General features: G+C 41.9%; 1 protein-coding gene across 4 annotated transcripts in view; it reads right to left on the minus strand.

Moving 5' to 3' along the window:
• Window positions 1–20,559, minus strand: part of mrasa (muscle RAS oncogene homolog a) — a 52,857-nt gene that overhangs the window by 22,599 nt on the left and 9,699 nt on the right. For 2 of the 4 annotated variants that reach the window (XM_078552600.1, XM_078552599.1), the window contains exon 2: window positions 18,555–18,760. In XM_078552600.1, coding sequence (XP_078408726.1) covers window positions 18,555–18,747 — 193 coding nt within the window. In that variant the 5' untranslated portion in view covers window positions 18,748–18,760. Of the gene's footprint in view, window positions 1–18,554; window positions 18,761–18,962; window positions 19,377–20,559 lie in introns of those variants that run through there. The other 2 variants (XM_078552601.1, XM_078552602.1) reach the window with 2 other exon arrangements.

A 20,559-nucleotide genomic window follows, 5' to 3' on the forward strand; every position in this document is an offset into this window, starting at 1 on the left:
AGGGTGGCTATTCGGCCCCTCGAGCCTGTTCCACCATTTAGATATATAACTAATCTGTATGTTAACGCCACCTATCCACCTTGGTTCCTGACCAAAAAAAAAAGAATCCATCAATCTGGGCTTTAAAAACGTTCAACCGACCTAAGCCTCTAAAAGGTATTTTTTTGGAGAGTTTGGGAGGAGGTGGAAGAGAGTTCCTGCATTCCCTTTGTGTGAAGATGAAATTTGCATTACCTGCCCACACATAGCTTTCAGTGAAAAGTAAAGTATATCTCCTGTCTTCAGGCCTGCCTGATCTTCAGACCAGAAAATCTCTCATTTGGATGTAGGCTCTTTGCATATTGATTTAAAAAAAGCAATTCGTTCTCGTGTGTCTCACGCTTAAAACAAACATAACATCTTTGTCAGACTCCCCATGGAACTGAAGAAATATCAAGCACGAAATTAAAGAAAAAGCAAATGTAAATTATATTAATACAATACTAGCAGATCTCCCAGTACTGCTCACAGCAAGTTGGTATTCCTGTCCTTATGAAACAATCATCCATGTTGTGCATTGTGCATTAATCTGCTGACAAAAAGAGTGGAGTCTCTTTAAAAATTGTAACTGACTAACGCACCCCCTCCCCATGTATTTCACTTAAGCCAAGTCTGCTCTGATGTAGACAGGATAACTTAAGCAGGTTAAAGGAGCTGTGTCATCTTCAAAGCAGAGACTGTGTCAGGCGAGTCCAGCATGCCAGTTATCAATTCTGTCTCACATAACTTGTCATTTAAAAAAATCTAAATTACATTTCTGGTGCTGATTGGGAAATGAGAATGGGAAGTCCATTGCCTCTGATTTTAAATGGATGGAAAATTAATGCGCTCTACGTCGAAACTCCACAATATATGCTTCTCCTCATGTGAAACTCTGAGGGAAAGGCTAAAATTGTGAACATTCCCTCCCTATCAAGGATTATTTCAACAGGAACTCTGCACAAATATAGCCATTCGAAACTGAAGCAAGTGTCCCCTAAGCTTTGTTACCTCTGCTGAAGGAGGCTATCAGCAAGGGAGATCTTTCGTTTTCACATCACCCAAAGGAACAGCTTATTGCTCAACCTGCTTTGCACCAAAATGAATTTCACTGCTTTGAATAAATCCCTTCAGCAGACTGGTTACAGAGGGTTCCACTCCAATGCTTCGGTTTCTTTTTAAAAGGACACTTCTAAGGCAATCTGGTGGTGCTTTCACAGTGCAACAATCCAGACCTTGCAATATGACTGACTTCTTTCTAAATAAAGGAAGAGGTCCTGGAGTTTCTGGCCACTGATAGGAGGCTACCTTGAGTTTGAGGTATTAAGGGGAACAGATTAGGCAGATTGGGAGAAACTATTTTTGCTAGTTATGGAGGCTAGGACTGGGGGGCGGGGGGTGGGGGGGGGGGGGGGGTGGCGCATAGTCTAAAATTAAAGCCAGACCTCTCAGGAGTGAAATTAGGAAATATTTCTTCATGCAAAAGGGTGGCAGAATTTGGAACACTCTTCGCAAATGGCATTTGTTACTAGAATACTGGTTAATTTTAAATCTGAGATTAATAGAGTTATGCTAGCCAAATTTATTAAGGGAGACTCATTATTAGAGAATGTCCAAGCTGTAAGTGACTTCATCATTTGCTGTGGGTCCTCAATGACTGAAGAGTCCGGTCGATGCTAATCTAAAGTGAGTGTAGGTCGACTAGAGAGTCAGTCTGGCGAACTAATAATGGGAAATAAGGAAATGGCGGATGCATTGTATAGATATTTTGTGTCCCGCTTCACTGTAGCAGACACAAATAACACCCCAGAAATAATTGTAAATCAAGAGGTGAAAGGGAGGGAGGAACTTAAGGAAAGGGTATTGATAAAATTATTAGAACTAAACGCCAACAAGTCCCCAGGTCCTGATCAACTTCATCCTAGGGTCTTCAAAGAAGTGGCTACTCAGATATGCATTGCAATATTCCCAGATTCTGGAAAGGTCCCATCAGGTGGGAAAATCACAAATGCAATTCCCCTATTCAAGAAAGGAGGGAGACAGAAAGCAGGATGCTATACGTCAGTTAGTCTAACATCTGTCACAGGGGAAATGCTGGAATCTATTAAGGAGGTTAGAGCAGGGCACTTAGAAAATCTTAAAGCAAGCAGGCAGAGACAGCATGGTTTTGTTAAAGGGAAATTATGTTTGACTAATGTTTTTAGAGCCCTTTGGAGGAAGTAACAAGCCATGCAGATAAAGGGGAATCTGTAGATGGGGAATCTGTAGATGTGGTGTACCTGGATTTCCAAAAGGATTTGACAAGGTCCCACATCAAAATTTACTATATAAAATAAGACCTCATGGTGTAAGGGGTAACATATTAGCATGGATAGTAGACTGGTTAACTAACAGGATAAAGAGCAAGGGTCATTTTCAGGGTGGCAAGCTGTAACTAGTGGAGTGCCACAGGGATCAGTTCTGGGGTCTCAACTATTAACAAACTATATCAGTAACTTGGGTGAGAGGACTGAAATGTACGGTTGCTAAAATTGCTGATGACTCAAAGATAGTAGGCGAGTAGGCTGTGAAGAGGACATAAGGAGTCTGGAAAAGGATATAGACTCAAGGAGTGGGCAAAAAATTGGCCAATGGAATATAATATGGGAAAATGTGAACTTCTCCTTTTGGCAGTAAGATTAGAAAAGCAGCATATTTAAATAGAGAGGGGTTGCAAAACTCTGCAGTACGAAGGGTTCTGGCTGTCCTGGTACATGAATCACAAGAGTTAGTAATGCAGGTACAGCAAGTGACTAGGAAGGCAAATGGGATGCTGTTCATTATTGCGAGGGGAATGGAATATAAGAGCAGGGAAATTTGCTTCAGTTGGTGAGACCACATCTAGAATACTGTGTAAAGTTTTGGTCTCCTTATTTAAGGAAGGATATACTTGCATTAGCAGTGCAGAGTAGGATCACTCAGCTAATTCCTGGGATGAAGGGGCTGTCTTACGGAGGAAAGGTTGGACAGATTGGGCCTGTATCCAATGCAGTTTGAATGAGACTGAAACACAAAATCCTGAGGGGACTTGACAGGGTGGATGTTGAAAGGACGTTTGCCCTTGTGGGAGAGACCAAACTAGGGGACAGAGTTTAAAAAATAAGACGTCGCCAATTTATGACAGATGAATAGAAATTTATTCTCTCAGGAGGTCATTAGTCTGTAGAATTCTCTTCCCCAGAGAGCAATGGAGGCAGGGTCATTTGAACATTTTTAAGGCTGAGTTAGACAGATTCTTGACTGACATGGGAGTCAAGGGGTATAGTAGTAGACAGGAAAGTAGAGGCCACAATTAGATCAGCCATGATCTTATCAAGTAACGGAACAGGCTCAAGGTCTGATTGGCCTACTTCTGCTCCTGACTTGTATGTCCATATGATGCAAGATTGGTATGGATGTTCAGAAAACTGGCAGCTCATGTTATTGTTGGTGCTTGGGAGGGGTGGGAAGAGAGAACACTTCTGCAGCTGCTCCACCTCTGGCTTTCCTCTAGGCATGTTGGATGTTGCGAGTTTGGCGTAGATGATCCTTGAAACTTGCTGAACCAAATTTTAGCGCTTGCCTCCACATGATGTGGTTGGCTGCAGTATTTTTCTGAACTGAAGTGGTCTGCAATGTACTCTTTTTTAGAGGTGTCCTTGTATTGTTTTGCGAACCATCTTGTTGTCATTTGGCCTGAGACAGTTCCCCATAGAAGATCTGCTTGGGGATCCTGTAGTTATGCATGCGGGAAACACGGCCTACCTGTCTTAAGTTGAATTTTTCTGGAGGCTGGTCTCCATGCTGTTGAGCCTAGCATGAAGAAAGAGCTTCATTGTTTGAGAGTTTGTCCTGCCATCGAACGGTGGAAGCATTCCAGAGCTTTGATGGAATATGGGGCAAAGGTGGATATATGGGAATAGGTTGCAGCTCAGCCATTATCTCATTGAATGATGGAATGAACTGGAGGGGCTAAATGGCCTACTCCTGTTCTTATATTCCTAGATGAGGGTAATTTCACATAAATTCAGGTTAACAGAAGTTATGGCAGCCATAGAAGAAAAATAAATGTTTTATTAGAGTCCCCTGGCATTTTGCTGGGCTGCTCTTAAATTTTTAATGGTAGTGAACAGTATTGAGACAACAGTGAGTTCAACTCTTCATGCATATGAGTTAGCTTGCATAAAGCTCCACTTTAGCTGAGCAGTGAATGATGGGAGTGAGGAAGTATGACTGAGCATTATCCCCTTGCACTGTTTCCAAAGGACGTCTGGCAGCTTCATTTCATATGGGGATATTTCACTAGTCATTTGCAGGAAACAGTGTGGGCACACAAGTCATCAACACAGCCTGCGAGTGAGGCAGTGTTTGTCACACTGGCAAGGTTTCCATAGTTACATTTTCAATATGCAATTGCTATTGGTAGAGAGATAGTCTTCAGAAAACGGGAACTTGTAGCATCGCTGCAATTGTTTTAAAAAAATGGACAAATGAAATAAAACACTTCATTAGTTATCACATGGCGATGTTAAACATTAAACGTAAAACCAAAAGGAATGAGGAAGCTGAATGGACGAAAGGGAAGGTAGAGGGTACAGAATATTGAAACAATTTTAAATAATAATCAATGATCTCAGCCTTTAAGGGTGTAGGATTAATATTACTGCAATACAGTTCAATGTTAAAAGCAGCTGAGTGACTGGAATCCATTGGGCCCGCCAGCAATTTTAAGGGTTAATGATAAGTTTTCAGAATCAGGTAGCAAATGGATTGGATCTTCATAATTATACAATGAACAAACTATTTCAATGCATAATCCAGTGTACTATTTAAAAAAAAGAGCACCAAAATCAATTGACAAGCTTGATACACTGCCCAGCAAATGAACACAAACAGGGGTCATGGAAGTTCATGCTATGACAGCTGAACCATGGAGCAACACAGGAGTCAGTGATCAGTCAATAGGTGACATGTCCCCTCAGCCAGCCACTCCACCCTTCAGCTGGAGAAGGTCAGCCCTAGTGTATAGAGTTCACTGCATTGTCAAACAAGGTGACTACAGTACCCCACAGCCAACCAGTAATTTGCCAACATATTAAGTGACATTGGATATGTAGTGTCAGATGTGGTGAGTCAGACGGTTGTCTTGCTCCAGGACTTCAGCACAATATCGAGGCGGACACTGCAGTACGATACTGAGGGTGCAGCCCGTTGGAAGAGACATTGAGCAGAGACCCTATCTGTCCCTTCACGTGGATGTAGAAGATCCCACAACTCTATCCCTCGAAGAAATGGCGAGTTTTCCCTGACATCCTGAACAATATTTATCCCTCAACCAACACCGTTAATTAGTGCTGCTTGCGTTCTCATTTTGAAAACAATTTACAAAGAAAGTGGTTGTGAAGTTTGCTACACTCTCCCCTCACCAGTGTTCACAAGAGATGAGGAGTAGTCAAAGATCTTCTCCCTTTTAATTTCACAGGATTTTTTGCCTGATAAGTGAAAGAATTCAAGTGAAACACATTCAAAGTTACCACGTACTGCACACAGCTCGTGTTCAAATCAGACTCACCATGTCTCATTATGAGGAGAAACAAACCCAGCAGCAATGCTTATGGTCAGACAATTGCAATCTACCCTCAACATTAACATAAAGGGAACATTACAGCAAATGCTTTACCCTGAGGCTGCATTGTCATGTGATTACTCCCACACCCAAAATCTTAAATTTACCAACTTTCTCTACCTTATTCCATGTAGAATGAAGTCAGGTAATGCAATTCCTCTTTGGCTGCACGTTAGATTATTTTATAAATTCAATAGAGAAAAACATACTTATAACTGTAATCATTCCTGTGATCTAGGATGGATAGAACAACACAAAAAACAGATATTTAAAATGCGAGAATGGACCACATCCCTAAATTCTCTTATTTATGGAAGAGGGAAAGAGGGACACAGAGGAATAACAAATATTTTGTTACTTTGCTAAGCAAAAGAGCTTTTCAGAAGTTTGGAATTATAGCTGGAAGGATCTCAGCCCCACTTCCTATTCACTGCGGTTAGAGCAGATGGCATGATGCTGATGGCAGGCATTAAAAAAAAAATCGAAAGATGCAGTGGTTTTTCTCCTGCATATGAAAAGAGGCAAACTTGGTTTATATTCTGACCTGTCTGCCACAAATTAGTATTAAGTATCTCAAAGTTAAGCCACAGGTAACCTGACTGCAGTATGAAAATATGCCCAAAGTGGCGTACAGAGTATACTAGATGTAAGGTGAGTAACTCACTAATGGTGCAGGCACTCTTGGACACTGATTGGCAAGGAAGTACAATACTGTTATGCAACTTAAGATATGGGTAGGACACGACAATGAAGGGGCCAAATTTCTTCACTGAAGCATGTTGTTGGTCTCCATTCCTGGGGCATTCTGACATGGACAAATGAGCAGAGATGCATAAGCCAGATTTCTGCTCCAGGGGTGCATGGGTGGGTAGAAGCAATGTTGGAATATGTGCTCCTGACATGTGCCAGGAGCAGGCCATTTTTTTTCCCTTTAAAATCCCACTCAATTTATACCATTTTGAGGAAACTTGGTAATGCTTTAATAGGGCATTTAGATTCTGCAAGGTTAGTGCAGAGGCAAATCTTGAGGCAAGGCTAAACTTGTAAATCAATTGTGCAAGCCCAGTCTGATTCCTTCCTTTCGGACGACCTCAAGCGCAGGTTGTTCAGCTAACAGGTCGGGCTCAGTCATCAAACTGTGAGGCGACACGTACATTAGAGCTACAGCACTGCTGCAAAGCCACTCACTGCAGTCGTAGTCTAAGCGCACCTTGAATCACACGCTGATTTTACAACTAAGCGATTGACTCCAGTTTCCGGAAGAGTGGCTCCAGCACTGAGTTCCTCGCCAGTTAAATGTAAAACTGCTGAGATCAATGGCATAGAAGTTCGCAGAAAATTAAATGCCTTATAGATTTGAAACAAATTGCTGTGTTCCACCTCAATCTTTGGAGCAAACATTTACTAAGTATTATGGCTGATTTTAATGGGGTAAATAAAATTGATCCTAGAGTTTAAAAAAAAACACAAGTCTAGAATTACTATTTGAGTATTGCTGAAGAGAGTCATGCTGTCAAAACTTTTCATCTTGCACTCATCAGGACAGATTTGCAGGAATACTGAATCTCAAAAGGAACAACAATTTACACTGCATGAGAAGAGAGTGCTGACTGGTTGGCAAGCGGACTCCGATTGGTAGAGGCATTGCCATGGAAAATGCACCAGGGAAACTGATGTTCAAATTCAAACTATTCAGGGAACCAAGGAATGGCTATCCCTAAGCCTCTGTTTAGTTGAAAAAGGCACAATGCATGGGACATATTCTTCCTGTGTGTAAATATATTTAGCTCCTAGCACGCATAAGTGAGCCACATTGGGAGTCTGATTGATAATTTTAAAATAGTTGTCACTGTAATTCTTAGCACAATCAGGATTGTTCAGAAAGTATTGTCCAATCACAGAGTCACATCAAACGTTGGACACCATGTTCTGAATTTTGCAAGTACAGGCTGATTGGGTACAGTCAGTACTTTGCCTGTTGCGAACTGCTGAAGGTCCATGCTGTTTGATACGATCCACCAGTCATTGCAGCCTATATACCTGTGGCATCACACCTACACTGAAACGCATATAGTACATTACTCCATTTGTTTGGTGGGCAAAATGTCTTTTTGGCTTGACAGCAGCATCCTGTTAGTGGCAAATACCACCCGTGTTGCTGCTGCATGGTAGCAGCTTGAAACAGCTAGCTTCACCTGTTGCTCAAATTTTTGAGACACCTCACCCTTCCAGGGTAATCAGAGGTAGACTGGGCTGAAAGCGAAGGTCTTAGGCTTTTTCATGAGTTTGCATAATATACAGTGAGCAATGATCTGATCAGGGTAGCTATTATCCCACAGATACCTTTGATGTGCCCTATTTCAGCATCAAGCTTGCACAGTGAGCAAACAACTTAGCCCTATTTACGAGGGTGCTAAGGACAATCTTATTGCCCGTGGAACTGTAGGAATCCCAACGTCTATATTGACCAGTGTAGCTGGGCTTGCGGTAGACAGTAGTAGAGACCCCACTGGCAGATTTCTCAGCTAGCATTATTACTATTTGCAATGTTGATGGCTGAACGGTTAACACATTATCAAGATGCATTGTGACCTGAACACAAAAAATCAAGGCTGACACTCCAGTGCAGTGCTACATTGTAGGAGCTGTCAACTTTCGGATGAGATGCTAAATTGAGGCCCTGTTGGTCTGCTCTTTTGGATGTAAAAGATCCAATGGCACTATTTTGAAGAAGAGCAAGGGAGTTATCGCCGATGTCTTGGCCAATATTTATCCCTCAATCAACATCACAAAAGCAGATTTACTGGTCATTATTGCACTGTTGTTTGTGGGAACCTTGTTGATCACAAATTGGCTGCCTCATTTCCTATGTTACAACAGCAACTACACTTCAAAAGTGTTTCACTGACTGTAAAGAACTTTGGAGGTATCCAGTACCGGTGGAAAGCCTATATAAATCACAAAAAATTCTTACATTTAACTGAGGCAGTTGGCCATTTATTTTACGTGGATGGGTAATTAGTCATAACCCACAAAAGGTCACAGGCATCGCTCTCCATTAGAGACACACAACTGGTTACACATAGCTTGAGGGACACTTCTCCACAAGCGTGGGGCAAGGTGAGGAGACAATCCTCCATCAGCTACCATAGCCGATGTGGGGATCGAATTTGTGCCTTTGGCGCCATTCTGCATCACACTCTAGCTATCTAGCTAACCCACCCCCACTACATGGGTGAATGCTGACTAATATTGGACAGAGAAATATGATAGTGGTAATAACTTAACTTGTATTTATATAGCAACTTTACCTTGCCCCACTGTGCTTTACAGAGGATCAGTTAAGAGACATGGCTAATAGCATGGACAAAGAGACAGGTTTCCAAAGCCAGGGAATGAAGAGGTGGGTTTTAAAAAGGGAGTTGCAGAAATTAGAATGGAGTAGCTGTAATTTCTGTGGAGTGGCGGGATAAATGCACAGGATGACAGAGTTGGAGGACAGAAGGGTATGAGCTGAGACACAGCACTAGGGGATGATCTTGAAATGGAATGGGATGAGGTCATGAGGGATGTGTAAACGAGAGTAAGGATTTTGATTTCAGTGCCCAGGGATGGAGGTGTGTGTGTGTGTGTGTGTGTGTGTGTATGTATGTATGTGTGTGTTGGGGGTGGGGGGTGGGACACACACCACTGTGAGCTAGCAGAAAGGAACAAGGTGATGCCAAGCAGGATTTTGTACAGGACGCACACAGTAGAGCTTTGCACAAGTTGCCGATTGTGTAGAATGGACCTTGGGAGGCCAACAAAGGAAACCATTGCAGACATCGAACCTAGAGGCAAAGCTGGTGTTGATATTGGGTTCAGTGACAGATGAAACAAGGCAGAGGTAGAGATAAGCAATGGTGTGAAGGTGGAAACAAGTAGTGTTGGTAATGGAGGCAACCTCAGCTCAAAAGAATTGAACAGGACACTGAAGTTGTATGGATTTGATACAGCCCGAGGGAGTATGGTGAGAAGGCAGGTCAGTGAGCAAGGATACAGAGATTATGACAGAAACAAGGACAATGGCTTTGACTTTCCTAGTATTCAGCAGGTTCATCTATAACTTGGGGAAGAATTTTCACGTCGGCATGCGGGGGATGAGCCCGGCACGCCGACGCGCAAAACGTCGGGCGTGTCCCGACGTCACCACGTGCCATTCAGATCTTTCGCTTGGCGGGTGCCCGCCGGAGGTGGCTGTGCACCCGCCAAGCTGTCAAAGGCCTGTTAAGGCCATTAATAAACCAATTAAAACTAATTCTTAACGCTGTCCTCCAACCTTAAGGTTGGCGGGCAGGCGAAGAGCCCAAGCATCCTTCACGTTTTTCAGGAAACCTCATCCATGGGAGAGATGAGGTTTCATGAAGGTTTTATTAAATAAATAAATATTTTGTCCACACTTCATAAACTTGTCCCACCTCATGACACTGTCACATGAGGGAACATGTTTGAATAATTTTTATCTTTCTTTATTTCAAACTTTCCATAAGAGCTGCCTCAGGGAGATTTCTGCGCTCTTTCGCACATACGCGCAAAAGAGCGCAGGCCCCGACTCTCCCTCCTGCCCCCCGCCCGCACAGGTAGCGCTGAGCACTACTGGGCACGCATCACGCTGGGTGGGCCTTAATTGGCCCGCTCACATAAAATGGCGATGCGCAGCCAATCGTGGGCGGCGATCAGCTCCATGCCCACTCCCGACCGGCCTGCCCGACAGGGAGAAAAATGATCACCTTGGTGTCAAGTTAAATAGCCAGACAATGTAGTCATTGGGGTTGAGGGTGGTGGCATAAAGTGGAAGCTGGCCCTTTGTGCGTGAATAATGGTGCTGAGGCTCAATGTGACAGCAGCACATTAATTCAGTCACTAATATCACCAACAGTGATGCCTATACTATGCCTCATAATTTTAATTTGAAAGAAAAAAAAGTGATTTATTTTGCTCAAGTCGCCATGTGTCCAATATAAACAAGAACACGGAAGTAAAGTTAGAAAGGTTTGCATGCCCAAATTCCCATGGCAATTGCTTTACTAATGTGCCTTCGCTGCAACTGCAAGGTCATCAAACAAAACCTTCCTGATTCAACCTTCACATGTCAGCTGCCTCAGGACTGACAAAACTCAATAGCTCCTCAAAAGGGAAGGGAAACTTCAGAACCGAGTATTAGAATGCTAGGCACTTAAATCAGGAGTAGGAATTCAAGAGGACATTAGATGATTATTTGAATAGAAACAATGTGCAAGGGTACGGGGAAAAGGCAGGGCAATAATGGCACTAGGTCATAATGCTCATTTGGAGAGCTGGTGCAGACATGATGGGCCAAATGGCTTCCTTCTGTGCTGTTAGGATTCTGCAAATTAAACCTATTTTTAAGAATGTCACTAGTTCAGCTTCCCCGAGGACCAGGGTTGTGATTTTTCAAAGAATTTACTTTGAGACTATTATATACATATATTCAACCAAAAAAAAAAAAATCTCAAGTAAGAGCCTTTCAAAACAAAGCTCATATACAAAGATCGTATGCTTGTGTGACAACTGTAAGGCTGTTGCTCACCAGTGGAAGAACCTAACCGGAGAGCTTCTTTCCTCTTTTAGGCCGCCAGGTGAAATTTCTGTTGCTATAACAAACCTCAGTCCCAACCTTAGAGAAACACAGGATTTCAGTGTAGTTTTTGATTCACAATTCCAGCTATTCCATAGTGATTTCAGAGAAAGATTACCAATTGTGTCAGATGACAAATAGGTAATTTATGTTCACCTAGGAACAGGATTAAATCACCCAAGGACCCTCACCTTGATCAGCTCATCATCCTTTGATGGAATCAATGCACCGAGATGAAAAGGGTAAAGTACAATATACTGTTTCACCAAATCTCTGAAGGTAGTTAATAGAATCATACAACAGCTGCAAGACAGGGAGCCATTCAACCCATTGTGTCTCTCTGCAAGAGCAGCTCAGCTAGTCCAACTCTCCTGCCTTTTCTCCATAAGCATGGAAATGTTTTCCCTATGGATAATTATCCGATTCCCTTTTGAAAGCCACGATTGACTCTGCCTCCGCCACGCTCTTTAGTCAGTGTATTCTAGATCCTAACCGCTCGCTGCATAAAAAGGTTTTTCAAACATATATATGAACATATGAATTAGGAGCGTAAGTAGGCAACTCGGTTCCTCGAGACTGCTCCACCATTCAATAAGTTCATGGCTGATCAGATTGTAGCCTCGACTTTACATTCCCACCTACCCCGATAACCTGTCACCTCAAGAATCTATCTAGCTCCGCCTTAAATGCATTCAAAGGCCCTTCCTCAAAAAGGCAGTGGAAACAGAGTGCCAAAGACTCACGACCCCACAGAAAAAAAATTTCTCCTCATCTGTCTTAAATGGGCGACCTTTTATTTTTAAACAGTGACCCCTAGTTTTAGAATCTCCCACAAGAAGAAACATCCTTTTCACATCCACCTTATTAAGACCCATCAGGATCTTAAACCTTTCAATCAAGTCGCCTCTTATCTTCTAAATTCCAGCAGATACAATGATTTTCCTTTGGTTCTTTTGCCAATCATCTTAGAATTGTGTTCTCCGTTTCTCCTCCATCTAGTCTGTCCAGACCCATTATGATTTTGAGCACCTCCATCAAATCACCTATCTTCTCTTTGTTAAGTCCAGTTTCTACAATCTTTTCTTGTATCTGAGGTCCCTCATCCCAATTCTTGTAAATCTTTTCTCTAGCTTTCCAATGCCTTCACATCCTTCCTAAAGTATGATGCCCAGAATTGGCACAATGCTCCAGTGGAGACTAAACCAGGTGTTTTAGAAAGGTGCACCATAACTATAATTATAGAACATAAAAAAGCAAGCAAGTTGTGATGGTATGCAAAGCTGATGGCTGAATACTTGAACTCTGGAAACCACACATTGCCTCTGGATTTAAGTCAACGCAAAACATCGCATTAAAAAGGAGCATTGTTGCCATGGTAAAAGTGTCTTGCAACACCTGTGTATAGATAAGGAAGAGACAAGATCTGCAGTACAGTGATTGGAGATAATTTCTAGTTGCAACAGTTGTTTCTCACAATTTAAAATAGAACTGAGATTTAAGTGTAAAATTGGAAAAAACAGGTTTCTGGAGAAAAATCTGCAGCACAGACACAATCCAGCACTGATGTGTGTTAAATATCAGCAGTGTGGTGATCCCATCCCTTTCCCAGAATCTTACAGCACAGAAGTAGGTCAGTTGGTCCACTGTGCTCGTGCCAGCCCTTTGAAAGAACTATCCATTAATCCCACTCTTGTTGCCGCATAGTCCTTTCCTTTAAGAACAAGGGGAGCCCCTCAAGCCTGTTCTGCCATTCAATGAGATCACGGCTGATCTGTGAACTAACTCCATACCTTAGCTCCATACCCCTTAATACCCTTTATCGATCTTTGCTAACCAATCTCAGATTGAAAATTGACAACTGACTGAGGAGCAACTTTTCAACCATATATCCAATGAATTAAGAAGAGCCCCTCATTCTGCCGGGTACAATGAACAACATTGCCATTTACTGCTGAATTAAGAACGAGGAACTGTATGGAGACAATTCAAAACGCATTACAAATCAGGGCTGGATTTAAACCCAGGCCCCTGGGGTGAAAGGCCGGTACCGAAACCAGATAATTTATGGGGGTCGGGGGCGGGGAGGACTTGGGAAACGACAAACTTCCAACCACCCACTGCAAAATGTCAGGTCATGAGAACATAAGAAGTAGGAGCGAGTTACTCAGTCCTTCATGATAAAGAATCTTAGTTGGCCTTATTCGTTTCCTTACACTCTCAGCAGTCCAACCTCTGCTTTTCATGGGAATTAAGGCATTTGGGATAGAACATGGGAAAGCAGTACCATAGAATAGTACAGTACAGGAGGCCACTCAGCCCATCAAATCTACACTGACTCTTTCAAAGAGCCATGATCTTAGTGAATGGTGGTGCAGGATGGTCTCCTCCTGATACTTCTTATGCGCTCAACACAAGCACAAGAACTGCTGCACTAATGGCTGCCAGGAGACAAATGCAACATTTTAATTCCTTACAGGAACCGTCACATGGGGAAGATAATCCAAATGGGGAAAACACACAATGCTTCCTGAATTAAATCTTCTGTCCGCCATATTAAAAGTACAAGATTGAAAATGGCAGACTTCTCCCTATACTTTGCAAGTTTATTGAGAATACTTGCAACTATTAAAACAACAATGGTCTGCAAAATTGCAGAACTTAAAAGTACCTTATACCCAATGCCTAAAATAATCTGTGGCAAATGGATGTAGATCAAGATTTAAGGTTTTATATTTGAATTGCATAGTTCACTAGGTCAGAATTGTTTTCTTTTATTTCTGGGGTCTGGGTTCAGATCAAGCATAGACTACTGGTATTGATAGATCCCCTCTGGTTCCAAAACCTTTGGACAGCCTCTGGCAAGGTTCTAGTATTTATGAGTCCAAGCAAACGGGCAATAAGAATATTGGTCTTACTTGGAGAAAGTAGAAGGAAGGCTGGTACGAATATAAAATATTGTGCTTTTGTAAGCCTGGGGTTGAGAGCTAAGGCACAAACATCTTAGAAACAGAGTAGAGGGAACTTTAATCATCACTAATGTTGTTTTTAATAACAAATGTCATAATCAGTTCCTGGATTTCTTTGTGAAGGGGAAAGGGGTTGGCAAGTCAGTGGAAAAAAAATCCTAGTTCTGCATTTTGAAAACTGGGTCCAAAGATGTATTGTATTACACTCACGTCATCATGTACACGGCATCTTCCACATGGCGTGCATGATGCAAAACATGCAATGTTAGTCCAGTCACAAAAGCAATTTACAGGCATAATTTTCAGCTCCAACTTCAACTGAGAATTACAGAGGTGAGCTCAAACTTTCCACAATGTTTCAATGCATATCAAGAATACATTTAGAGTGTGTGAACTTGTTTCAAGCAAAATTTGATTACAGCTGATTAAGTGTCTGATTTGACATGCTTTGCACTATTATACAAGCCAAACAGACTTTAATATGGAAATTGGCTACAATTACAATTTTTAAGAATCCTCAGGTTTGTACAAATTTGACTTTAAACACACAACTTCAGTTTTGCCCACAGTCATATTTTAATATATGTTGGCATCTATTGCAAGGGGAATGGAATATAAAAGTAGGGAAGTTTTACTGCAGCTGTACAGGGCCTGGGTGAGACCACATCTGGAATAGTGTACAGTTTTGGTCTCCTTATTTGAAAAAAAAAGCATAATTGTATTAGAAGCAGTTCAGAGAAGGTTCACTCGATTCATTCCTGGGATGGGGAACTTATTTTATGAAGAAAGGTTGAACAGGTTGGCCTTTACCCATTGGAGTTTAGAAGAATGGGAGGCGATCTTATTGAAACATACAAGATCCTGCGGGGATTTGATAGGGTAGATACCGGGAAGATGTTTCCTCTTGTGGAAGAGATTGGAACTAAGAGACATTGTTTAAGAATAAGAGGTCTACCATTTAAGATAAAGATAAGAAATTTTTTCTCCCAAAGGATCATTAGTCTGTGGAATTCTCTTTGCCAGAAAGCAGTGGAGGCTGGGTCATTAAGTTTATTCAAGGCAGAGTTAGACAGATTTTTAATAGATAAGGGAGTTAAGGGTTATGGGCGCATATGGCAAAGTGGAGTTGAGACCACAACAAGATCAGCAATGATCTTATTGAATGGGAGAGCAGGCTCAAAGGATTGAATGGCCTACTCCTGCTTTTAAGTCCTATGTCCCTCTTTTTTTTGGAAAAGGGATATTGAAAATCCATTAAAACGATGTTTGGTCATACAGAACTTGAGTATCTCTGAAAAGTAGAGACATGCTGTTGAAGCTTTTCATCTCACACCCATCAGGACAGATGCAAGGACGCCAAATTTCCTAAATTGGTCATTAGTGTAGTTCTTAGCCCACTTGGGATTGCTCAGCAAGAGCTGCCCAATCACATCTAACATTACCCACTACATTCTAGGATTTGCAAGCACAAGTTGGCTGAGTACACCTATTGCAAACCGCTGAAGGGATGTGCTGCTTAATACGATCTGCTAGTCATCCGGATGTACGGCCTACGTATCTGAGATCACACTGGCACCGAAATCGATATACCACATTACTCATAGGCAGGACGTCTTTTTGAGTTGACGGCAGCATCCTGAGAGTGGAGAACGCCACTTGTGCTGCAACTACATAGTGGCAGCGTGGAAGGGCTAGCGGGGAACTGTTGCTCAAATTTTTAACGTTAGATGCGATTCCATGATTGGGCATTTGCTGAACAATCCTGAGTGTGCCAAGGTTTACACTAACTACCATTTAAGAACACGAACCGGGGCAGCAATGCAGTTCATTTCCATATGCTAGGGACTACATGTTATTAAAAAGCAGGGACCTGTCCTGCAAGCAAAAGGAGTATGTCTAGACATTGTACCATTTTGTACAATCAACAAGCATGGGAGACAATAGCTCCCTTGTGCATTTGCCATGATAATATCTCAACCAATCAGCACCCCTTTTGTCATGCAATATAAATTGTAGTTCCCTTTGAAGTTTGGCATTCATCCCTCTCCCTGGAAACCGTCTGAGGCCGAACCAGGCTGTTCACAAACTTGGTGTCAAATTTGTCCTCGAGATGAGCTTCTGACCACAACTGTGCCCTCACTAAGATCACCTATTTGCACCTCTAACATTGCTCCTGTGCTGACTTATCTGCTGCTGAAACCCTCATGCTTCATTACCTCTAGACTATTCCAATGCATTCTTGGTCAGCTTCCCACATTCTACCATCTGTGAACTCAAGGTCATTCAAATCTCTGTGCCAGTGTCCTAATTCGCACAAAGTCCCATTCACGCATTATCCTTGTGCTTGCTGATCCACATTGGCTCCTGGTTAACAAATGCCTTGATTTCAAAATCATCCTTGTTCTCATCCTGGTTTTCAAATCCCTCCATAGACATGACCCTCCCTACGTCTGTAATCTCCTTCAGCCCCACAACTCTCCAAAATATCTGCACTCCTCTTATTCTGGCTTCTTGAACATATCAGACTTCAATTGCTCCAATACTGGCGGCTGCACCTTAAGTTACCACAGGAAAGTTACGGCACAGAAAGAGGCCTTTCAGCCCATTGTATCTGTGCCAGCTGAAAAAGAATAAATAAAAAACTAGCTCTCCATTCTAATCCTACTTTCCAGCACCCCATCCATAGCCTTGCAAGTTACAGCACTTTAGTGCAGATCCATGTACCTATTAAATGAGTTGAGAGTTTCTGCTTACACCATCAAACCAGGCAGTGAATTTCAAACACCCACCACCCTCTGGGTGAAGAAGTTTTTCATCATGTCCCCTCTAATCCTTCTACCAATCACCTTAAATGTGTGCTTCCTGGTGGTTGACCCCGCTGCTAGGGTAAACAGGGCATCCCTGTCTACTCTATCTAAACCCGTCATGATCTTGTACACCTCAATCAGGTTGCCTCCTCAGTTCCAAGGAAAACAACCCCAGCCTATCCAATCCTTCCTCATAGCTGCAATTTTCAAGCCCTGGCAACATTCTTGTAAATCTCCTCTGCACTCTCTCCAGAGCAATTATGTCCTTCCTGTAATGTGGTGACCAGAACTGTACACAAAATTCCAGCTGTGGCCTAACCAGCATTATACAGTTTACACAGTTCCAGCATTACATTCCTGCTTTTATGTAGGCCCTAAGCTCTGGAATATCCTACCTAAGCCTCTCCTCCTCTCTTTCCTCCTTTAAGGTGCTACTTAAAACCTAACTCTTTGACCAAACCTTTGACCACCTGCCCTAATATCGCCTTATGTGGTTCAGTGTCTAATTTGTCTTAAAACTCTTCTGTGAAGTGCCTTGGGCCTTGTATTTATATAGCATCTTTTAACATAATCAAAGTCTGGAAACTAATGACATGAAGGGATATGGGGATAGTGGGAAAAATGGCGCAAGAGATACATGATCAGCCGTGATCTGTTTGAGTGGTGGAGCAGGCTCGAGGGGCCGAATGGACTACTCATGTGCCTGTTTCTAAGTTGTTGCAAAAATTGAACCTATAAAAATACCTGATATAACCTGGGGTTTTAAATAGGCAGTAAAAAAAAAAAAGCTAACAATTCTTATTTGCTCTGTATCTTAGCAACCAACAATAATTGATATGGGTTTTGTGGGGAGGGGGAAAAATTGTATTTTTTACTTACAGAAATAGCTGCAATGTCGAGGAAAAAAAAGACATTAAATCTAATGTACAACCTTTTTAAACACCTACAGCAAGGATATGATTGAGAAAATGAGAAGATGTCTCAAACAGAAGGGATATAATTTCCTCTGATTGCAAAAAGAAATATCATCCAAAGCACATCTGCTGGCACAATTCTAGATCACAGCATTACAGAAGAGTGCATGGGGCAGTCATTACTGGTAATACTGGAGGCAAAAAGAAAAACACTAAATGCTTTGAAATCGAAACAGAAAATATTGCAACGGGCAAAAGCAGATTGACCCGCTTCAGCGACGAAAACAATAGAACAAATCTTCAAACAATTTCTCTGCCAGAAGCTCATTGACCCATTATGTCCGTCCACTACAATTTTTTGACACACAGTATCTTTTGGGTAAAGGTCTGGAAATAAGCCATATGAAAAATAAGTTTATAGAAAATAAGTTAAAATATTAACAAAAAGCTTTTGCTGTACAGAATACAAGGCTCCATCCCATATCAATATATCACTAGCCTTTCAGTAAAGTAGAAAACTGCACTTTAAGAGTTGGATAAATATATAATCCCTCCGACTAAACTTACCATCCAGGATGGCCCACTGTCCATCGATTTCTGTGTGTTTCAAGTAAGAGTCTTCAATTGTCGGATCATAATCTGGCACAAAAATCTTTTGGAAGAATTGGATGGTGAGAGCACTTTTTCCAACACCACCGTCTCCCACCACCACAAGTTTGTACGTGGGGAGGTTGTCACTTGGAACCGCACTTGTTGCCATGTCTTAATTTAACCTGCAACATAAAAAGGGACAGAACAGTGTTAAACTCATAACTGTTTTTTTTAAAACTATAAAGGATATTGCTAAAGGCAGTTTCTTTACAATGCTGAAGGGTTCAAACATTGGGAAAGGCAAAGGGAAAATAAAGATGCTAAAAAGGGGAGATACAAGATGATACATGTTCATCTAAAATTGTTTAATTCTCATTCTTATACCTCCATGGCCTCGCCCTTGCCCACCTCTGCAAGCTCATCCAGTTCTTCAACCCACTGAGATATCTCTGCTCCTCCAAATTTTGGCCTCTTGCACATTCCCCCAGTTTTCACTGCTCCAGATTTGGCAGCTATGCTTTCAGCTGCCTAGGCCTTAAACTCTAGAATTCCATACTCAAACCGCTCCATCTTTCTACCTTCCAACTTCTCAATTTTTTTTTAAGAAAAGGTTTTCATCCTGATGTTTCAATCATCCATATCCTTACCCTACCCAATTATAATCTACAACAAACTCCCACTGAACTCATTGGGCTTCAGCCAGTTGCCTACCCTCTTCCCTTAGCCTGAGCATTGCCATTCCTTCAGCGGCCTTGGCTGCAGGCTCTGGGATTTCTTCCCTAAACCACTATGATTCTCTACCTCTCTCTTCCACTTTACTAGAACTAGGCGACACTGTTTAAAAATAAAGGGTCTCCCATTTAAGACAGAGATAAGAAGAATTATTTTCTGAGGTTTGAGTGTCTTTGGAGCTGTTCCCCAGAGTGCAGTGGAGGCAGGGTCATTCAACATTTATAAAAGCAAAGGTAGATAGATTCTTGACTAACAAGGGAGTAGAAGGTTATCGGCAGTAGGTGGAATGTGAAGTTGAGGCCACAATCAGGCCAGCCATGATCTTATTGAATGATGGAGCAGGCTCAAGGGACCCAATGGCCTATTTCTACTCCTAATTCATAGGTTGTATGTTCAGACTCTCCCTAAAAGCTTTCAATAAGATTTTGGCTACCCTTTCCCACTTCGAGTCACAAGGAAGTTCCATTGTTACACACTTGAGTCACACTATTGCACAAGTAGATATCAGGCAGTCAGAATCAACAGCCATAAAAGCAAGATGCTTGAACCACTTGAGGGAGCAACTGATGCCACTAAACTAGGAGAAGATATCTCCAGAAATTCATAACTTACCTTCTCCTGATGGCAATGTATAGATTTTGGAAAGCATTCAGCTTTTGGAGACAGGAATATTGGGAAAATATTTAACTATCAAACTATGAAATTCTGTTCAGCCATTTCTGGACATGAGAAAATGTACAGAGTTACTGATATTAAGGAAGTGTTAGGGGTAATATTTGTGCCTTGTGATTCAGACAGATTGCAAATCCACTTGAGCATTTAAGGATTGCACACAAAGCAGTTCCCTTTTTAAAAGCCAAGTGACTGCTGCTGGTAACGAGTGATCGTTGACAGGCTTAACTGTACGCTTTTGAAAACATTTTGAGGAATTATGCAGTGTTTGGGGTATACGGGACTCAAAAAACAGTTCAATGAGCAAATTTCTTTGGAATTGCTCAATGCCATTAAATACCAACAACACATCTACACTTTTCAGCATTAGGCAGTAATCTAAAATTAATGCTTGAAAAAAAAACCTTACACAAACTAGAGCACTTCAGAAGCTTCACAGAGTCACATTCATGGGTCTAGTGAAAATTGGCAGACTGAGAGAAACACAAGTATTACTGAGGAGTCTGAAGTACACTGGATAACTTTAGTATAATAGTGTCTTTGTGAGCTGGGCAGAAATTGTGCTATGCAGATGGCT

This window comes from Cetorhinus maximus, chromosome 11 (assembly GCF_964194155.1).
Source record: "Cetorhinus maximus chromosome 11, sCetMax3.hap1.1, whole genome shotgun sequence".
NCBI classification, from domain to species: Eukaryota; Metazoa; Chordata; class Chondrichthyes; order Lamniformes; family Cetorhinidae; genus Cetorhinus; species Cetorhinus maximus.